Source organism: Salvia splendens, chromosome 3 (assembly GCF_004379255.2).
Source record: "Salvia splendens isolate huo1 chromosome 3, SspV2, whole genome shotgun sequence".
Lineage (NCBI taxonomy): Eukaryota > Viridiplantae > Streptophyta > Magnoliopsida > Lamiales > Lamiaceae > Salvia > Salvia splendens.
Genome location: NC_056034.1, coordinates 9,315,383 through 9,332,149, shown reverse-complemented (window position 1 = coordinate 9,332,149; position 16,767 = coordinate 9,315,383). Strand labels below are relative to the sequence as shown.

Here is a 16,767-nt window from a genome sequence, read left to right as displayed (position 1 = left end):
ATTTGGTTCGGAAGATTCACCGAGGCGATGACAAAATATGGGTACAAACAAAGCCATTCGGATCATACATTATTCCTGAAGAGGCGAGAAGGCCGGATTACGTGCTTGATCATCTATGTGGATGACATGATCATAACTGGAGACGATGAAGAGGAGATCGAAAGACTCAAGGGAAGTCTGTCCCAAGAATTCGAGATGAAGGACTTGGGAAATCTTAAGTACTTCTTAGGAATAGAGGTACTCAGATCTGAAGGAGCGATTTTCCTGAGGCAGAAGAAGTATACACTAGACATCCTAGCTGAGACAGGACTTCTGGATTGCAAACCTGCGGATACACCAATCTTAGTTAATCATGGACTGCAGATCTCCGAGGGAGCTGAGCTTGCACACCAAGGTCAATATCAACGTCTGGTAGGGAAGCTCATCTACCTATCCCACACTAGACCTGATATCGCCTACGCCGTCGGAATTGTGAGTCAGTTCTTGCATCGACCACAGAAGGATCATCATGAAGCCGCATTGAGAATAGTTAAGTACCTCAAGGGAACGGTCGGACATGGAATAATGTTCAAGAAGAATGAATCCCGAGGAGTGCATGGATACACGGATGCTGACTGGGCAAGCAACCCAGTTGACAGAAGATCGACAACGGGCTATCTTACCTTTGTTGAAGGTAATCTAGTCACTTGGAGAAGTAAAAAGCAAAAAGTAGTGGCATTATCAAGCGCCGAAGCAGAATTCAGAGGGATCAAAAGTGGGCTAATGGAAATACTGTGGCTAAGAAGACTAATGAAGGAGATTGGACTCACTTTAGAAAAGAGTCAACTCTTCTGTGATAACAAAGCAGCCATCAGCATATCCGAAAATCCAGTACAACATGATAGGACGAAACATGTCGAAGTCGACAGACATTTCATCAAGGAGAACATTGAAAATGGAGCAGTAGAGCTACCATTCGTTCGATCTGAATATCAACTAGCTGATATTCTCACCAAGGCTGTTAACTCGAGAAGTCTCACGAGCGTATTGTGCAAGTTGAGTTTTGGAGATCTCACCACTCAACTTGAGGGGGAGTGTTAAACAAGGGAAGATTGAGGAGTATCAATTATGCTAAACAAGGGAAGATTGAGGAGTATCAATCACCAATGATACTGCAGAAATCATGGAATAGAATTAGAGGAGTAGATTGATAGCATTAATAGTATTCCATATATGAATATTGTATGACACCTGTAAAAAGGGGAAGCATATGTAGAACATGATCATCAAGGAATATACAATAAACACTTATTCTTCTCTATTTTTCCTAACCATGCCCAATATCCATTTGAAGATAGGTGAAATTGTATTTTATGAGAAATTAACTATAAAGTCAGTCTGTATTTTTTCACAACTTTCAAAGATTGTTGCAAAAAATTCATTTAAAAAATAACACACCATGAAATACATATGCCTAAAAGTAAAACTAGTAGTAGTACTACTAATATAATATCGGAACTATGTATATTAATTATTAAGCACACCACCTTTGATTTGACCCCCCATTCGAATAAAATTTTGTCACTATAACTCATGTTACATTGAATTATTCAGTACCTAAAAAGGCATAATATTCTGTTTGGCATTTCTCACGCCACTGCATTTATACAGTTTTATTAATAGTATTTTGTTTTTCTTCTACCACTTAAATTGAATAAAGACCCCATTCTTTTTTAGGTGTTTTAAAAATTACTGAATAAATTGGTCAAAAACAGATTTAAATTAAATTAATAAATTCACCTGCATTTTAATAGTTCCATTGGGAGTTCATTTGAGTTGCATTTTACATTCCATCTTTGAATCCAAGTTCCAACTCCACACACACACACACTATATATATCTATAATAATTTGTTTTAGATAAATGTTTAAAATACATACTTTCCCAATCATTTTTGGAATTTAGATTCTCGGGAAAATGGAAATAAATCTCAGAAATAAAAAAATCATGAAAAAATTCCGATTTCTGGTATCTTGCTGAAAAGTTGTTCAAAATCGAGATCTCAGGTGATCCCGCGGCTCACCCAGTTTTACTTCCTGTAATTCGGATTTGAATCTCGGATTCTAATTCCAGATCAGAGGTGCGGAGCATTCAAGTAGCTGAATTTCTGTTTTTCTATAGAGAAAGATGCCGGGGCATGGGGATTTGGATAGGCAGATAGAGCAATTGATGGAGTGCAAGCCGCTGTCGGAGGCGGAGGTGAAGATTTTGTGCGATCAGGCGCGGGCGATTTTGGTTGAGGAATGGAATGTGCAGCCGGTGAAATGTCCCGTTACTGTGTGCGGTGATATCCACGGCCAGTTCTACGATCTGATCGAGCTTTTCCGGATTGGAGGCAATGCTCCAGATACAAATTACCTCTTCATGGGAGACTATGTTGGTGAGTATTTTACCTTTCTCCTTCGATTCTCCGCTAGATTAATTGGAAAGATGTTTTCTGATATGTGTTGGTATGTATAATGTATCTATATGATTTGAATGTTTGGTGTATTAAAAGGTACTAACTACTTGTTGTGACTTGGATAAATCGTCGATTTGCTTCTGACAAAGGTTGTTTTTAGTGGTCATGGAGGATAAATGGATGATTTTGTGAACTGAAGAAATTTGATGTGGAGTTGTTTTATCTGTTTCTCGAAATAACATGGTGGCACCGAAGTTTTGAAGGGTACATTGCTTGGTTTAAAAAAAGGAGAGAAGAAGAATGCCCAAGGAAGTTCCTTATTTGCAGAATGTCTAATTGGTCCATCGGATAAGGCGAATGAGCTTAATTTGTATTCTTATTAATTACGAATTGTTTTGTGTTCCTCTGAGTTTGTAGATTAATTGTCAAGCTTCCTGCATTGTTGGTGAGCTTGTTATATCTTTGACAAAAGAAAATTAGTGGTTAATATCTGCTTTTTAATTGGTCCCAAGCTACTCTAGAAGTGCAACAGAATAGTATGGGGTGATTTTGATTGGAGCCAGTTGCATTGGTTGGCTGTTTCAGCAGCTGTTAACCGCTAATGTTGAAATGCTGAAGGAATGAGGCAAGTGGTCAGTGGGAATGTTATATCATCATTGAGGAAATTTTGGATAGAAATCTGTTGCATTCACACTCGACTTTTCTTTCCATCCAACTTTTCTGTCGTTAGTATTGCAAAACAAATGAAAAAGAAGTTATTAGCTTTATATTTATACGTCTTAGTGATATATGTTCCACTATTCTTTTGTGATACCTAAAATAAAATTGGGGTTCGTTATGTGTCTCACTGTGACGTTAACTCGTTGCAAAAGATTTGACATGATGTCTCTATCTTTCACAATATTCTCATTTAGTAAATAGCTATTTGCATTTGGATTATCTTCTGTTGATTGTCGTATTAGATTAATTTCTTCTATTAATTGTAACTTTTATGTGATACTGAGATTATGTTACTTGATGTACCCGCAATTTCCACTAAGAAAGTATTCATTGAATGCAGATCGCGGATACTACTCAGTTGAAACTGTCACACTTCTAGTGGCTCTGAAAGTCCGTTACAGAGATAGAATCACAATTCTGAGGGGCAACCATGAAAGTCGACAGATCACTCAAGTGTAAGTCTCTGCCTTCTCTTGTTTTGTTTCATTGTGTTAAAGGTTCAAGCTCTCAAGATGACCTGGAGCTTGACATATCTGAGATGCAAAATTGTGTCCTTTCATAGTTAAATTCATCCCATGATGTTCGCTGTCCACAGATGTTACAGAAGATAGGACAATCCCCCCCCCCCCCAACTCTATGAGAATATTTCAGGATCAATGTAGTTATCAGTAACGATTACGAAACGCAGTACCCACCCCACCCGCCCTAAAGATGAAAATGGAAGTAAAATAAGAAACTCCTAACACAACAGCAATTTGTAGGAAAAAAAGAAGAAATGGGGAAGTAAATAAACAAATGAAAGGGGAAATCAACGCCAATTTGAGGAAAACGTTGACGGGGAAATGATGAAAGCTTTCTTTGCAAGAAATTAGTCTTGAAATGACCAAAACTAGTGGGTTCATGGGATGAGTAGGGTGCACCATCAGATGCATATGATTGATACTTCAGAATCCCTCATATATCCACTACATGCAGTATCGCCTATATTGTCTGTGGTATGAACTCTATTAAAGAAAAGAACAAGAAAAGGTTCAAAACGCATGCCTAGATGCTGACATCTGTAAGGGCTTATGCCTTGTATAGGAAATGGTATCGCCCCTTGCCACCTGCATCATGGCACACCATTTGTAGCTATGGTATGGTTAATTTGATCTATTACTATCTTCAACTTAATGACGCATTAAAAAACCAATTCCAACTGAAATTTGTTTTTACTCCGTATCACAGGCAAGATTGTATTATGACTATTTCGTAGAGGAATCTACTTTGACTTTGGGAACTTGTTGAGGAATAAGTTTGTACAAGTGCATGTCTGATATTTCATTGAAATTCAGTTTCATGAAAATACAGTATAGTTGAAATATATTGTATGTCGATTGTTTTGTATGTATTTGTTCAATAAAAGTCTGTAGGGTAAGGACACAACACTTTTAATTTTTGAGGGCTTTGTGGACACTTCATTTTGTTTGCACTAAACTGAGAAGGTTGCTTGCAATACTCATGCATCAGTGCTAGATGCCTTGCATGCAAAATTGTTGATAAGACGCATTTTCTTGCCAGGTATGGGTTCTATGATGAATGCTTGAGGAAGTATGGCAATGCCAACGTGTGGAAGTTTTTCACTGACCTTTTTGATTATTTGCCCTTGACAGCTCTTATTGAGAGTCAGGTTTGCATGATAAACACAATTATTTTTCACTTTGAATATATTACACTTTCAACATCTGATATCCAGCACTATGTTATTGTAGATTTTCTGTTTGCATGGGGGTCTCTCTCCATCACTCGACACCTTAGACAATATCCGAGCTTTAGATCGCATACAGGAGGTACAAACAATAATCCTGTCCATGAAGTCAATTTGATTTCCTAGCAACAATTTCTAGTGATGCTACTTTATATTTTGTGTTGACTCCATTTCATGATCTGTTTCCTGGACTGTTAGGTCCCACACGAAGGACCAATGTGTGATCTCTTGTGGTCTGATCCGGACGACCGCTGCGGTTGGGGCATATCACCCCGTGGGGCTGGCTACACCTTTGGACAGGATATAGCTTCTCAGTTCAACCACACCAACGGCCTCACTCTAATCTCAAGAGCACATCAGCTTGTGATGGAGGGTTTTAATTGGTGTCAGGTTTGTCTAGCATCTCAAATATTTTAACTCACCGTTGGTGCAATCGGAACAAGCCATAGTTATACGCTGCTGCATTTGTAGGACAAGAATGTGGTGACCGTTTTTAGTGCCCCAAACTATTGTTACCGTTGTGGGAATATGGCTGCAATTCTTGAAATTGGGGAGAACATGGAGCAGAACTTCCTTCAGTTTGATCCGGCTCCCCGGCAGATCGAACCCGACACCACGCGCAAGACTCCAGATTATTTTTTGTGAACTCAGCAACTACCCTTAGTGCATGCCTGCAACTATGTTACTGTAGATGTGTCGTAAGAAAAGAGTATTGTTATTTGAGAATTATTTTCTTCTACACCATTCTTTTGTTTGGAGTTTGCTCTCCCTACTTTGGTTATGTGCTCAAGATATTTGATGCAGAGTTAGTTCCTGCAAGGATGGAGATGGAGTTACTTGTTTTTGCCTTTGTATATGTTATCCCAAGTGAAAAAAAAGGAGAAAAAAAAACAGAATTTGTGACCTCTAATATCATCTGTAATTTACACATAGGAAGCAGTTTTTCATAACCATTGCTCACATTTACTGGTGTTATCAAAGTTTTTTTTTATCTTATCTTGGATGAGGGATGCCATTTCACTTAATGCTCCTTAGTTATCTCATAAATGAGCTTTTCTCTTACTTATTTTTATATAAATATTTGATTATACTTCACCTTAGCCATTTATTACTATTGTATGGTACGGATCTCATTTCTCAAGACATAATTTTGGAATGGATAGTAAATCATGTTGGATCGGACAGAATGAAGATTTGATATTAAACGTTCACGCTAACTGCCAAAGCAGGTTTAGAATGCATTTCCAAAGCAATATAGCCTACTACTTGATCTAACCCTGAATACATGTCTATTTTAGGTAAATGTTTCCTCAAATAAGTACTATCTCATTTTAAAATTTGAGAGAAAATTTGTTTGCAGTGAACTTTACCACGGTATCAATTTTAGTCCGTAACATTTGAAAATATCATCTGAGGTCTATTAATTTCAATGTAATATCGTTTGAGCTACTTTTCCATTGTTTCAAATTTTTTTTGACAAAAATATCCTCAAACCTAGAAATGACATTTTACTCTATTTATTCTCTCTTCTTTACTAAAATATTTAATTTATCCCTCATAATTTGTTTTGCCCCTTTCTTCCTCTTTTTCTCTTTTCTTCCCCATTTTTTTCATTCTCTCTTTTAATAAAGGGGCAAATAAAAATTTAAAAAGATAAATTAAATATTTTAATAAAGAAGAGAAAATAAATAGACAGAATTGTCATCTATGAGGGTATTTTCATCCAAAAAAAATTTTAAAAAAAAATTGCTCAAATGATATTACGTCAAAGTTAATGGACCTCAAAAACTATTTCAAATTATTACCAATCAAAATTGATATCTTAACAAAGTTTGCTGACAAAAAAAATATTCCCTCTTAAAATTTTATACAATGAGTCAAATTTGAGGCACAAAAAAGGCAAGAGTGAGAGTTCGACCTTATTGGAAGTTTCAACTCCAACAAAATGTCAGGGTAGAAAAAAGAGGTAATAATCAATCAATAGAAAAAAGAATAATAATTACAGAAATTCTTGATACAAGGCAAAGCAGGCAATACAGCAAAATAAACCACTCCGAATATTTGCCATAACTTACAACAGTCTTCATTGGAAAGCAAAAAAAGTTTCTATATGATGTAATCGTAGATTGGACTTAAAACCTAGAAGTAGTAGGAAGCCTCATTGGCACACCACCAGGCGCAGCAGCACGCTTCCGCCTGAAGTAAATGAATGAGCCACTGCTTACGAGCAAAGCCAACATAAGGGCCTGCTGAGTGGAATTTACAGTACAAAGCATATGCATAAGCAAGATGTTGATTAATCAAAATAGACAATACATGTTATATTTATGCGAGGAAAATAACTTCTAGGCCACTGCATGACACCAAACATTTCAATCTCAAGTTCTTTCTATATCAAAAGCCATCCTTGGACAAGAATAGGTGTACAAAAAGCATTTAAAAAGGGGTGTAGTTTACCTCAAAACCTAGTACTGACAATTTTTCTTCGTTTACAGCAGGTATACAGCTCCTGTAAGTGACATAAGAGCGTGGTCCAGCGTTGGAGGAATCACTGTGTAATCTTCTTTGCCTCGTTGAAGAAATACTCATGTCTCCATCATGCTGATTAACACCCAACTTCATAAACTCAAGAGTAGATCTTTTCTTATGTTGTTTTGTACCTTTTGAGTCTTTGGACCCAATTCCAGAGGGTACACATTTCAGACGAATGCGATATCCAGTTTCACCACAACGATATTTTTCATCACTCTAAGAAACAATAAGAAATATATCAGGGTGTCGACTCTTGAGAATTCAAAAAACATATTAGTATAAGAAAAGAAAATTCCAGCAGATTAAATATACTATATTGTGACGTTTTAGCATATCGTCCCAAATAAGTTGTGTTCCATAACACCTCAATTAGCTAGCATTCTCAAGCATAACAAATACATAACCATAAGGTGGAAATGGTGTCGTTGATAAATTACTAAGAGGAAAAGGTTGTGGATTTTAATCTCCTGCCGTGGGTTCTATACCTTGCACTAAAGTTTATCAAACTCCACAGATAGCTTATGGTTTTAAATTAGAGGCGAACAACACAAATGCATTCCGTCAAAGGCATTAAGAGAAAATGATGATACTATATGTTTAGCTCATACGGAATGACAAACTGAATCCTGTGAAGGTCAAGAAATAAACCAGCAATAGAACTAACACTGCTCTCTTACAAGATGAACTACAACAAGAGTGGTCCTGTAAAATATTGCATACAACATATAGTCTCCTGAGCTGCAAGGCTAATTTGCTAGGACTAAACTTAATTAATATAATTCCAAATAGCATCCATCCAATGAAGTTCCATCTACAATCTTAACAAACTTAATAGACATCATACATTAAGCTTCCGATTCCAGAATAGCAAGGTAATCTAAATGATGTGATCAATTTTGAACTTATACCCTAATTTATACATTGAATTTCTAGAAAAACAATCATCAAATCAAGACGAGAAAAACCAATCCTATTATGATTCTCAGAGTGATAGGGACCTTTTCAGAGCGAAGGCATGGTATGCAGGGGCCAGAAGGAGAGCAATCAAAGGTGACATTTCCACCATTTGGCGTCTCCTTAATGCCCATCAGGGTTCTCCCTTTCATTGCTATTGATTCTCTGCGATTTCAGTAAATTATCAATTAAGAAGAAATCACATCTTGCAAACAAAATTCGAATTGCAGCTCCTCAAAAAGTCCAAATTATACATACAGAGAACAAGGAGAATAAAAAGGGAAAAAGTGATGGAGACTTACAAATTGTAAGCAAGCGTAAGATTCCCTGAGAGAAACGAAGTTAGGAAGAAGAATAGAGGAAGTAGCAATGGCGGTTTGGCGGAGTACAGCATTTTCGCCTCTGTGTTTTCTCCTCCTGTGTTGAAACTAGAAATCTTCGTAGATCTCTTTCGAATTTATTAAAATACTATAATCGCCCCAACTATTTCAACTTATTCTACTTCGACCCCTGTACGCTATAGCTAGCATTAGAGCATCTCCAATAGAGATAAGTCAGTCATAGTTCAGCCATAGCCTAGCCACAAACTCCACATGTCACATCATCAGCACTAAAAACTCCTCCTGCCACATCATCAGGACAAGCAACTGGACAAGCAATAGGTCAGTCATAGTCTAGCCACAATAAACAAAATTATTAAAACAAATAATTAACAATCACACAAAATACGGAATTAAATTTACGACACAGATACGAGAAAATTCAATAATAATATTAAAATTTTAAAAATTACATTAATTAAAAAAAGTACATTAATTAAAAAAATTACATTAATTTTAAAAAAAATAAAAAATCGGCTGGTCGATTGCGCGCCGATCGGAAGCCTGCAATGGCGGAGAGCGCATCGGCCAGCGCCCGGGAATCGGCGTGCGCTCGCCGTTTTTCTCGCCGATTTGGCGCTCGCCTACTGCAATGGTTTGGCGAGTGGACCGGCTAGCGTCGGGCATCGGCTAGCCGGTCCGCTCGCCGCCATTGTGGATGCTCTTAGGAATCAATCGCGGTAGCAATTTTTGCAATATGGACTAGGAGTTCTTATTTCTCTCACAAAAAATTTTAATGATATTTATATATACACAAAATTTGATGGCTCGATCCCATATTCAATTAAAAAACTTCTAATTCTTTGTTTTATACCTGAACAACAACAAATTCTACGGTGGAATGCCACAGATCATTGCAACATCACCTCGTTACACTCCCTTGATCTCTCCGAGAACAATCTCACCTTGAAAACCCACTTTCACAAGGAATTAAAGCTCAGACAAAAAATGATATTTTGGCAAAGTTTGCAGACAAAAAATGATGTTCTCTTAATATTTTAATGAAGAATAGAGAGTAGATAAATGAAATATCCTTCATGGGCTTGAAATTATTTTCGCCTAAAAAAAGTTTGAAATAGTGAAAAAGTAGCTCAAATGATATTAAATCGAAATTCATGAACCACAGAAGATATTTTCAAATATTACGGATAAAAATTGATATCTCGACAAAGTTCACGTATCAAAAGAAATATTTCCTCTTAATATTGATTTTTTTTCTTTTATTTTCTATTTCTTATTTTAATGAAAATATACTACTTATTTTAATCATACGTTTAGTAAATAGATGAGAGAATCGAAAGAGTTAAAACATAGTATATTATTTTAATTTCAAATAGTATAGGACTAACTAGAAGTTGAGTATATATTCTATCCCTAAAAATAGTACAGCCGATTTAGAATGTCCTAAAATACTTTATTAGCGAAAAGAAAAAGTACTACTACCAGTAAGTAAACCCCCACCCCCACATATGCGTATTAAAACTTGAAAAATAATACACTCCATAAATATTCCAGAAAAGGGGATATAATTATATACTAAATGATTCTGCCTGAAAACAACATCCACTCTGTTTTTCAAACTATTCTTCATCCGGTTAAGATAACATACAATTCTTGGAAAAAATATCGATTCTTCCTTTCTCTTTTTCCAGCATTCTCATTCCACGTGTTCTTAATTATTTGATTTAAAATATAAATAGAACATTCACATTCCATCCAATCATAATCACATAGTAGTACTATATATAACATTGTGAAATTTGGAAACGAATTGAACATGAAAATTTTCGTTGATTGAGAGAGAATTGAACAAAAAAAACAGGTGATTTGATCGAGAATGAAGCAGGCATACAATACAAGAACAAGAGTGAGAAAAAGGAGTCTGTTTGCATGAAATCAATGGAGTTGGTGTTCAACATTATCAAACTCTCCTCCTTTACTCTTGCAACCATCAACTTAGGCCACAAAATCAGCAAAAGCAAGAGATCTTCACCGACTAATTCATCATTTTTCCGATTACATAAAGAGCTTCCACACAAGAAACAAGATTGAAGCCATCACAGATGGGAAAGCCGCTGCTTTCATTAACAAGTTTCACCAGAAGAACTCTCCTAACTACACGCCGTCTCTGCTCCCGTTGCCTCCTCCTCCACCGCCTCCTCCTTCTCAATAATAGCTTTTAGGCAGCGCTGCCGCTGCTTCTTGCATATATAATCTATAGACGCAGAAAAAAAAATATGGATAAGGGCTGTGATTTCTAAATTTTAAACCAAAATTATATTTTTAGGTGTTTTAGATCATTTGTAAAGACTTTTATATAATAATTTATATTAAACTTGGATAAATTTGAGAATGTATACTAAAAAAATTAAAAATATTTTTATTGGGAGCTTTAACCCCTCTCCACTTCCATATGGGTCCGCCCATTTATAGATGTACATTTTCTTCTTTATAGACTGTCTCTATGGAGCTGAAATCATTTTATGGGCCCGAACCCAAAACCAGTGCCTAGCTGGGCTGAAATATTGGGCCAATACGTGGGCCTCTACAAACTAATTTGTGAAATTTATGGGACATCGTTTTCCAAATATTTTTATCCTTAAATAAACAGAAATTTAAAAATCGTGTCAAGATGAATTAGACTAATACACTTTTTTTTTCGAATCCCATATTACCGAGCTATTTTTTCTTTACCATTTTGTAAATTTGAATTCGAGTAATGACTTATGACTAGATTAACACTCTTGATTTTTTTTCTCGAATCCCATTGTACAAAGCTATTTTTTCCTTACCATTTTGTAAATTTGAATTCAATTAACCAAGTGCATAAATTTACCACTACCAAATTCATCACTAATTCGCACAATGTTTCGTATCTAATTCAGTAATTTATTTCCCACAACTAAATTTAACTAGATTTGCTATAAAAAAAAACAAAAACCATAATATTATAGTAACTCTAATAAACATTTGTTATGAAAATTGAATTGCCATAAATCAACAGGAAGATTAGTTATTCGGACACCACGGATGGAGTAAATAGATATAATGAATCTTAATTAATAGTACTACAATTTAAAATTTAATCTAAAACATAAAATATGAAAAAAGAAAAAAAGTTAGTGGTGTAACATGAGTGGGATACCACACCAAGTATAATAAAGGTTCCCCATGTTCAAAGAAAACAATTCTATTTATATTAATAAATTCAGAAGTGCAACTTCCTCTTATTTTCTTCTTTTAGGAGAATTGCAACTAAGTTTCGAGGATCTTAAGGTTTAAACCCAACCTACAAGAGTCAAGCGGCGTATCTTATTGGAAAACGTTAATATAAGCCGTTTATATTTTAGAGGTTCTCCAACAAATCCAACAAATTCGAGTAATTGACTATTGCATGATAAATTAAGTACTTCTTATATATTTTAATTAGTTATATTTTGATTGTTTACCAAGTTCAAATCACCACAATCATAAAGACTGGTGAGGCTTAGGTAGATAAATGATCCACCACTGCGACAGTTTCATCAATTATTGAGTTTTACTATGCAAAAGATTTGGTGAATGACTGATTGGAATGGAATAAATACAAATGAGCTAGTATGTCAACCAAAGTGACAAAAGCAAGTGGCCCCTAACTTTGATAGAAACTTAATAATTTTGTTTTCAGAGAAAACGACGAAAACACATAGGAAACAGGCTGATAAAACCTTAAATAAACCAACCCCCACAAACATTCAATAAGTATTTTAACTACAGACAACAACACAATAACATAAACAACCCCCTCCCCTCCCCAACTACTGAAAACGACCTCTACTTTCATAATTAATCTCCCTAACCCTGTACAATAAGATATAATTATATATATATATATATATATCCACCAGATTAAATAATCTAACAATCTACTATTCCAACTTTGGATATCTTGTCTTCTCTTGGATGGTAGAAAGCAGATTAAACCCCCACTTTACAGCACATACATCACCACCACAACCATGGATAGGTTCCCATCAAGCAACACTTATCATGCTATCTCCACCACTCCCATTAAAGCCAGCAGCTGGCATTGCTTGGAAGGCGGACGCGTGTCGCTCTTGACTGGCCGGAGGTGGAGGTGGAGGTGGAGGCGGCTGCGATGACATGGACAGGTTTAGTGACAGAGACGGAGGAGGCTGATTCGCAGCTGCTGTCGTTGTCTTGTTTAGATTGAGGCCGGCCATTTTCGATGATGGGGGGACTGGTAAAATGGGAATTGGCCTAATGGGCTTTGGTGAATTGGTGAGCTGATTGACTTGACCAAGTGAGAGTTTGTCCATTGGAGTTTCGGCTGTGATTGGCACCACTAAAGGTGTGATAGCCATGCCAAAATTTGGCAGGGGAAATTTCTCAAGATTCTTGGTTTGTTGTGTTGGTGGTGGAGGCTGAGGTGAATTTTCTTGATACATTTGGTCATCATCAATGGCAGAGCCCACAACCTGTTGAAACTTGAAAGCAAAAGAAATCAACAAAGTCTTCACCAAAGTCACATATTTAATACTAACTACTAATTTCATGACTACTGAATACCGACAATTTCTCTGATAATTAAACCAAGGAGAGGACTTCCTATTTGTGCCTAATTCCCTATGGAAATTGAACTATGTGGAGTATTAGAATACCTAACTTCTGTGTTATTCAAGGTGAAACAAAGAAAACGCCTAAAAATGAATGAACATAGCAAATACTCTAAATGAAAATTAGAAGTAAATTAATACTCCAAAAATGAATGTTAATTAAGAATTAAAGGTGGGAGAAATACCGCATCAGTAGTAATGTCAAAGAGGCTGGATCTCCGGCGCCTCCTGTTGTGGTTGTTGCGGCGGAGGAAGTACTTCTGCGCATGGCTTGCGACTTGAGTAGGCGTTCTGGTTTTCACATAATTTCTCGAAATCCCTCTCCAATCTCCTTTCCCAACCTTCTGCAGCCCCAATAGAAATAGCCTGTGCTCCTCTTCACTCCACGGAACCCCTAATTTTGAAACAAATTCCACAATCGCACTCAATTCAACAATCAAATCAAGTCGCCAATTTCTCAATCAATTACTCCCAAAATATTACCTCTTTTCCGCTCGCGGCTCCTCCCGGAGGGGTGAACGACGTCGTCGGAAGCATAGCCGGCGGTGACATCGTGGCTGGAATCCTGCGGCAGCTGGTCGTACTGAGCCAAATTGTTCATGCTCACACTCTTCCTGAACGATCCTTCAGTCAAAACTCTCACTCCGAACAGCATGAATCCTCTACCGCCGCCTTCGCCGCCGCTGAATTCGGATCCTGTGCGCGAGCACTGGCCGTCTTCCGCGGCGGAGGTGTCGGAGCGCATCGCCGCCATCGGTGTGAAGGAGTATGTATCGCCTGGTTCCGCCGCCGTACACGTGGAGGTTCAGGCCATGTACAGAGAGAAGTGATGAGAGAGAGGATAGAGGAAATTCTGAGTGGAGACGGACGATGGAGAATATAAGGTGCGATCGTTTACGTAGCAATGAGGGTTTTGTTTTTGTTTATAAGCCACTGGTGTGTATAGGCGAGCGAGAAGAGATATTCCGCTGCTTTGCTAGTGCACGCTCATTTGATTATCGTCGAATCAATGCCCTCCACATCATTCGTCTTTAAATCAACCAAGAAATACAAAAAAAAATACCATTGCAATATACTACTCCTATTATATGAGTAGTATATGTAGGTAATGTTCGATTTCCTAAATAAAATAGTATCAAAATATAAGATTAAGTTGTGAGATTATTTTAGTTGAAGAGAATTGACTATGACTAATTTATCACATGATTATTGTTGAATTATGAGATTAATCTCATGAATCAAACACATTATATATTTAATCTTAAGATACTGAATTGCAAACCGAACGAACCAGTAATAAATGAACAAATAAAGACAAACTCCAAACTTAGATTTCATTTCTAATAAATCATATCTTATACATCTACCATATCACTCTAAAAATAATTTGAAACGAAATTAAAAATAATGACAAAATAGGTAGTATTGTTCTAATTGGGTGGAACGGAGTTGATTGGATGGTGATGGAAACAGAGGATAATCCCTCAATGGAATTAAATAAATAGGTAATTGATAGAAATGGACTCTAATTATTGGTGACATAAGGTCTAATTGGACATATGAAAAGTCTTGATTATTAAAAAGTACTTATTTGCTTTCAATAAAAAAGAGAAATTTTGAAAAACATAAATACAAATAAAATAAAAGGATGGTGGAGAAGAAGGGGGTTTCTGGGCCGTCAAAATGGCATATTCTTCAATATTTGGCATAGGTATGCCTTTTGTTTGGTCACCATTGGTGGTGGGTGGGATTTCTAAGGATAAGGGAAATTTGACCCCACTAATTACTTTCAATTCACCATCCCATTCTTTTTATATCTACCTTTTAACTTAGTGTAATTTCTTTTTATATTGATATCTAACAATTTTTGCCAAAAAGATTATAGTAACAAAATTCTCAACATTCTTTGTATTTTCTTTAGAAAAAATCCATATTTCTGACTCCTTAAAATTGCTTTTGTAAATAATTAATGTCAAAGATGGAAATTTTGCGTAGCATTATCTCATGAATCATTTTTTGTAAGAGGGTATTTTGGTCATGGTGTGAACACAATCAAACACTAGATATGCACTAGTACTACCTCATAAATAGCTATTACTAGGGCTTGGAAAATATACTGAAATACCGCACTTACCGTACCGAAAAAATACTGAAAATATCGAATTTTCAGTATACCGTTCTTTTCGGTACGATATCATACAGTACCGACAGTTTTAGGTACGGTAAAGGTATGCATTTTGTATATACCGCGTTATACCGCATCATACCGCAATTGCGGTATATACCGCCAATAACACGGTATACCGCAAATACGGTATATACCGAAAATCACGGTATACCGCATATTGCGGTATACCGAAATCACAGTACGGTATACCGACAAAAGCGGTACGGTAACGATATCTAAATTTTGGTATACCAACTTTTCTGTATACCGCAATTGCGGTATACCGATAAAAGCGGTACGGTAAAGGTATGGTTTTTTGTCATACCGCACGGTACGGTACGGTATGCGGTATGACCATTTCGGCGCGGTATACCGTACCGTTCCAACCCTAGCTATTACATGTCTTCTTGTAAGAAAGGGTCTTTATAGATGCTTTATAAAGCATCCATATCAGATATAGTATTTTCAAATTTGTTAGTATATGTTTTTTCAATGGGTCTCAATACTTTTGATCTAAAAAGATCATATGTTTGTATAAAAATTGAGTCCATAAAATTCTACTTATACTCCATAATATAGAATCAAATTGTTGTGCTACCCCAAAAGCAAGGTTCTAAGTAGGAGTATAACTTAAAACAAAGTGCATGGGTAGGCTTAGATTACTATATAGAATAAGGACCCACTTATTAGCATGCTTGTCTTAATATAGTAGTAGGATTTATTTTATCTAAACCAAGCATATTTTAAGTGGCGCTAAGAAGAAGCCAATTAAAATCACATGGTCACGAACAGAGAAAGTGTATATATGAAATAATTAGATGTAAGCTATTAATTAGTATTTCGGATTACGAAATTTCTATGATACTATCATGGAGTAGCATACATATCAAAATTGTGCAAACTATTCATATTGTTTGAGTCAAATTAGTTTGTAAAATCTGATCATTTCATATCCTTTGTCCTTTGTGGAGCCGCGGCTCCCTATTGCTAGAGCCACGGAGCCACGACGGTTGGGGGGGCGCCCATGAGAGAGCCACGACGGCGGCTCGGCCGCGGCTCCCTATTGTGGCGGCCGAGAGCCCAGCTCAACCCAACTTTCTATTTTTTTTCTTATTTCTATAAATATACCCATTTTTCTCCATTTTTTTTATCTCATTCCAATCTCCACTATTTTCAATATATCTCCATTTTTCTCCATTTTTTATAATTAG

The 16,767-nt window shown here is 36.4% G+C and overlaps 3 protein-coding genes across 7 annotated transcripts; 1 reads left to right on the top strand and 2 right to left on the bottom strand.

Annotated features, from left to right (window-relative positions):
* Positions 1–1,723: 1,723 nt before the first annotated feature.
* LOC121794775 (serine/threonine-protein phosphatase PP2A-2 catalytic subunit) lies at positions 1,724–5,817 on the top strand. Of its 2 annotated transcripts, none has more exons than XM_042193116.1 (7): positions 1,724–2,045; positions 2,161–2,419; positions 3,501–3,615; positions 4,721–4,829; positions 4,912–4,989; positions 5,106–5,297; positions 5,379–5,817. In XM_042193116.1, the coding sequence occupies exons 2-7, from the start codon at positions 2,167–2,169 to the stop codon at positions 5,550–5,552; spliced, it is 921 nt and encodes a 306-aa protein (XP_042049050.1). In that variant the 5' UTR covers positions 1,724–2,045; positions 2,161–2,166; the 3' UTR covers positions 5,553–5,817. The 2 variants fall into 2 exon arrangements, with proteins under 2 accessions (XP_042049050.1, XP_042049049.1); XM_042193115.1 differs by having other exon boundaries at positions 1,725–2,045; positions 2,113–2,419.
* A 1,044-nt stretch (positions 5,818–6,861) lies between these two features.
* Positions 6,862–8,828, bottom strand: LOC121793676. Of its 3 annotated transcripts, none has more exons than XM_042191714.1 (4): positions 8,696–8,828; positions 8,438–8,558; positions 7,365–7,655; positions 6,862–7,156 (listed from the first exon to the last, which is right to left on the bottom strand). In XM_042191714.1, the coding sequence occupies exons 1-4, from the start codon at positions 8,785–8,787 to the stop codon at positions 7,040–7,042; spliced, it is 621 nt and encodes a 206-aa protein (XP_042047648.1). In that variant the 5' UTR covers positions 8,788–8,828; the 3' UTR covers positions 6,862–7,039. The 3 variants fall into 3 exon arrangements, with proteins under 3 accessions (XP_042047648.1, XP_042047649.1, XP_042047650.1); XM_042191715.1 differs by having other exon boundaries at positions 6,862–7,153; XM_042191716.1 differs by having other exon boundaries at positions 6,862–7,124.
* Positions 8,829–12,459: 3,631 nt separating this feature from the next.
* Positions 12,460–14,317, bottom strand: LOC121797158 (transcription factor MYB1R1-like). Of its 2 annotated transcripts, none has more exons than XM_042195895.1 (3): positions 13,873–14,317; positions 13,575–13,783; positions 12,460–13,260 (listed from the first exon to the last, which is right to left on the bottom strand). In XM_042195895.1, the coding sequence occupies exons 1-3, from the start codon at positions 14,141–14,143 to the stop codon at positions 12,787–12,789; spliced, it is 954 nt and encodes a 317-aa protein (XP_042051829.1). In that variant the 5' UTR covers positions 14,144–14,317; the 3' UTR covers positions 12,460–12,786. The 2 variants fall into 2 exon arrangements, with proteins under 2 accessions (XP_042051829.1, XP_042051830.1); XM_042195896.1 differs by having other exon boundaries at positions 12,460–13,251; positions 13,873–14,304.
* Between the last annotated feature and the right edge of the window lie 2,450 nt (positions 14,318–16,767).

Excerpts from the sequence above, each read along its gene's own strand:
- LOC121794775 (XM_042193116.1), top strand. The coding sequence starts at position 2,167 with ATGCCGGGGCATGGGGATTTGGATAGGCAGATAGAGCAATTGATGGAG. Across the intron at positions 2,420-3,500 it reads CTTCATGGGAGACTATGTTG|ATCGCGGATACTACTCAGTT; the intron begins GTGAGTATTTTA and ends CATTGAATGCAG. Across the intron at positions 5,298-5,378 it reads AGGGTTTTAATTGGTGTCAG|GACAAGAATGTGGTGACCGT; the intron begins GTTTGTCTAGCA and ends CTGCATTTGTAG.
- LOC121793676 (XM_042191714.1), bottom strand. The coding sequence starts at position 8,787 with ATGCTGTACTCCGCCAAACCGCCATTGCTACTTCCTCTATTCTTCTTC. Across the intron at positions 8,559-8,695 it reads CTTACGCTTGCTTACAATTT|AGAATCAATAGCAATGAAAG; the intron begins GTAAGTCTCCAT and ends CTGAAATCGCAG. Across the intron at positions 7,157-7,364 it reads TGTCAGTACTAGGTTTTGAG|CAGGCCCTTATGTTGGCTTT; the intron begins GTAAACTACACC and ends AATTCCACTCAG.
- LOC121797158 (XM_042195895.1), bottom strand. The coding sequence starts at position 14,143 with ATGGCGGCGATGCGCTCCGACACCTCCGCCGCGGAAGACGGCCAGTGC. Across the intron at positions 13,784-13,872 it reads GAGCCGCGAGCGGAAAAGAG|GGGTTCCGTGGAGTGAAGAG; the intron begins GTAATATTTTGG and ends TTTCAAAATTAG. Across the intron at positions 13,261-13,574 it reads TTGACATTACTACTGATGCG|TTTCAACAGGTTGTGGGCTC; the intron begins GTATTTCTCCCA and ends TTTGCTTTCAAG.